Source organism: Cystoisospora suis, assembly GCF_002600585.1.
Source record: "Cystoisospora suis strain Wien I chromosome Unknown contig_10939, whole genome shotgun sequence".
In the NCBI taxonomy this organism is placed as follows: Eukaryota; Apicomplexa; class Conoidasida; order Eucoccidiorida; family Sarcocystidae; genus Cystoisospora; species Cystoisospora suis.
In genome coordinates, this window is record NW_027163711.1 from 3,839 (window position 1) to 6,444 (window position 2,606).

A 2,606-nucleotide genomic window follows, 5' to 3' on the forward strand; every position below is an offset into this window, starting at 1 on the left:
ATAGTAATAGTAGTAGTAGTAAGCATCAGGAGGATAGAGCATACAGCGACTTTCTTCTTCTATACGAGAGTAGATAAGGATGAATCCACACCACAAGGATAAGAAATGCCATATAAACTTCTTTTCTATGATCTTTCGATACAAGTCGCCGCTTACAGACATCGAAATGATCTAAACAATTAGATCTCATCGCATACCAACATCGCGCATGCAGTCAGAGAGAAAGAGATGTAGAATTCCGTAGCTATTATCTATATATCGATATCTATCTATCTATCTATCTGTGTATCTATGGTGTTTCATTGAGAGTTCGGTGGCTTCTTTTCCTCGGGTGAATAAGAAGGCCGTTCTTTCTCTTGAAGAAGACTTCTCTTCGTCCCGAGCTGATCGTATGGACCTCCATGTTAAAAATGTCTCGGCGGGTGGTGTGTCTGTACCTAGCTTTGCATGTATGCATGCATGCCCTCTGTATCTAGCTCTGTTTCACGCATGTATGACCTCCCTCAGACCAACTCTCTCAGGAGTAGAAGAGAAAGAAAAGAGAAAGGCAGTCTCTCATTAATCGTTCAGAAGAAAGAAGTAAAAGAAGAAGAAGAAGAAACAGCCGACAGAGGGCACGAAGAGAGGAATAGCGTCCGTCCTTTAGAGTGAAGATATGAATGAAGAAAGATAAGAAGAAGAAAAGACAGTTCGTATGCATGATTAGGTATGAAGACGTATGTATCTGACAAGGAAGCTTTCTGGGAGCTCTAGGTGTATTAGAGAGCCCGGCGGCTTTATCGTAATGTACTCTCTAGACTCTTTCACGGACTCTTCTTTCTTTCAATCTCTCCCTTCCTCATTCTCGCTGCTAATACTCGTCGTCTTTCCGGCTTAAAAATGAAGAGAAAAAGAAAGAGCCTCCTGCAAGCGGAGTAGACACGCGGGAATGGGGGAGGAAATAAACCAAGAAGACAGACCCCATCATGATGGAAGAAAAAGCAAAGACACGAGATCCAAGGAATGAATAAAACAAAGAAAGAAAGGAAGAAAGAAAAGAGAGATGGAAAGAAAGAAAGAAAAGAGAGATAGAACTCCAACCCAGAAGCTGATAGACAACTCTCTCTCTCTCTCTCCGTCTGTCTGTCTTGTCCTCTCTCTTGGTCTTTCTTTCTTTCCTTTTTCTCTCTTTCACATTCTCGTGCGCTTTCTTCTTTTCTTCCCCTTCTTGTGGAGCGTGTCAGTATGCTAAGAAGAAGAAGAAGAGAGTGAGGTGGCGGAATGTGCATAGAGAGTAACGTTTGACTTCTTTGACAGATACAACTCCGATGCCTGAAGAGGAGAGAAGAGAGACAAGAAAAGAAAGGCAAGCAGCAAGAGAACAAAAGGAGCAAGAAAGATACACAGGTGGATATAGACCAGACAGAGAGAAAGAGACAGAATTTAGAGAAACAGAGTAAAGAGAGATCGATGATATCTACGCTTACATGCGCATCCATTCATGGGGAGACCTGTATGTCTGGAGATAGACTAAAGATAGATCGACTAAATGCATACGGAGAGATAGATTCGAGACATATAGATAAGTCGATCTGTATCTGTACGTGAATGATATGAAGAGAGACGGGCATATCAAATAGAAGAAAACGTGAAGAAGAGAAAAGCAGCACGCTCGCTCTCTGTCTGACCTTCTCTTCCTCTTCCTAAACTTCTTTCTTTCTTTCTATCCTGTCTCTTTCTTATCTCTTATTTCTTATTCTCACCCTACCTTAAAGACACCTTGAACGAAAGAAGGAGATCCACTCTCTTCTTCTTCTCCTCCTCCTCTTGCTGTCGAGTCTGTCGGCAACAGAAAAACTCCCCACAAAAGATCGAAAGAAGAAGAAGAAGAAAATGAGGAAGAAGAGGAAGAAGAGGAAGAGGAGGAAGAGGAAGAAGAGGAAGAGGAAGAAGAGGAGGAGGAGGTCTCTTCGTCATAGGGAGGTTCTGCAGAAGAAGGAAAGAGAAAAGGAAAGAAGAAAAAAGCTTCTATCTAGAAAGCTACGCTTTCCTCCATACACAACCCATCGATACACGTATATCCCCTTTCTTCCTATGTACAAGTACATAGATAGAGAGGTAGATAAGCAGATCGATAGGTAAGTCCATACAGATATGTTGTACGTATATCTTTAGTTCTCTATATATGTAGATGTGTATAGAGGATGTATAATTATGAATGGGAAGATGGAAAAGAGAGGAAAAGAAAGAGGAGGTAGAGCTGTGTATACACACATCCCTGAGGCATACCAAAATTCGTGTATCTACCTATATAATTTTAATCTATCTCTCTATCTATAGACATAGAGATACAGAGCGATCTAGGTGTAGACAGAAAGGTGTGTATACACATAAGCTAATCTACGATGTTTAATACATGTACTGATATGCACATATATTCATATAGATATAGATAGATAAAGATAGATAGATAGATTGAAGATAGACGGAAAGATTAAAGATAGATAGAAAGATTAAAGATAGATATATAGATAGATTAATGATAGATAGATAGATGAATAGATAGACAGATAGATTAAAGATATTAAAGATAGATATATAGATAGATTAATGATAAATAGATAGAT

General features: G+C 39.7%; 1 protein-coding gene across 1 annotated transcript; it reads right to left on the reverse strand.

Annotated features, from left to right (window-relative positions):
* Nucleotides 1–412: 412 nt before the first annotated feature.
* CSUI_011341 (uncharacterized protein) lies at nt 413–1,963 on the reverse strand. The gene is made up of 2 exons (XM_068071441.1): nt 1,748–1,963; nt 413–1,311 (listed from the first exon to the last, which is right to left on the reverse strand). The coding sequence occupies exons 1-2, from the start codon at nt 1,954–1,956 to the stop codon at nt 804–806; spliced, it is 717 nt and encodes a 238-aa protein (XP_067916586.1). The 5' UTR covers nt 1,957–1,963; the 3' UTR covers nt 413–803.
* Nucleotides 1,964–2,606: the final 643 nt, after the last annotated feature.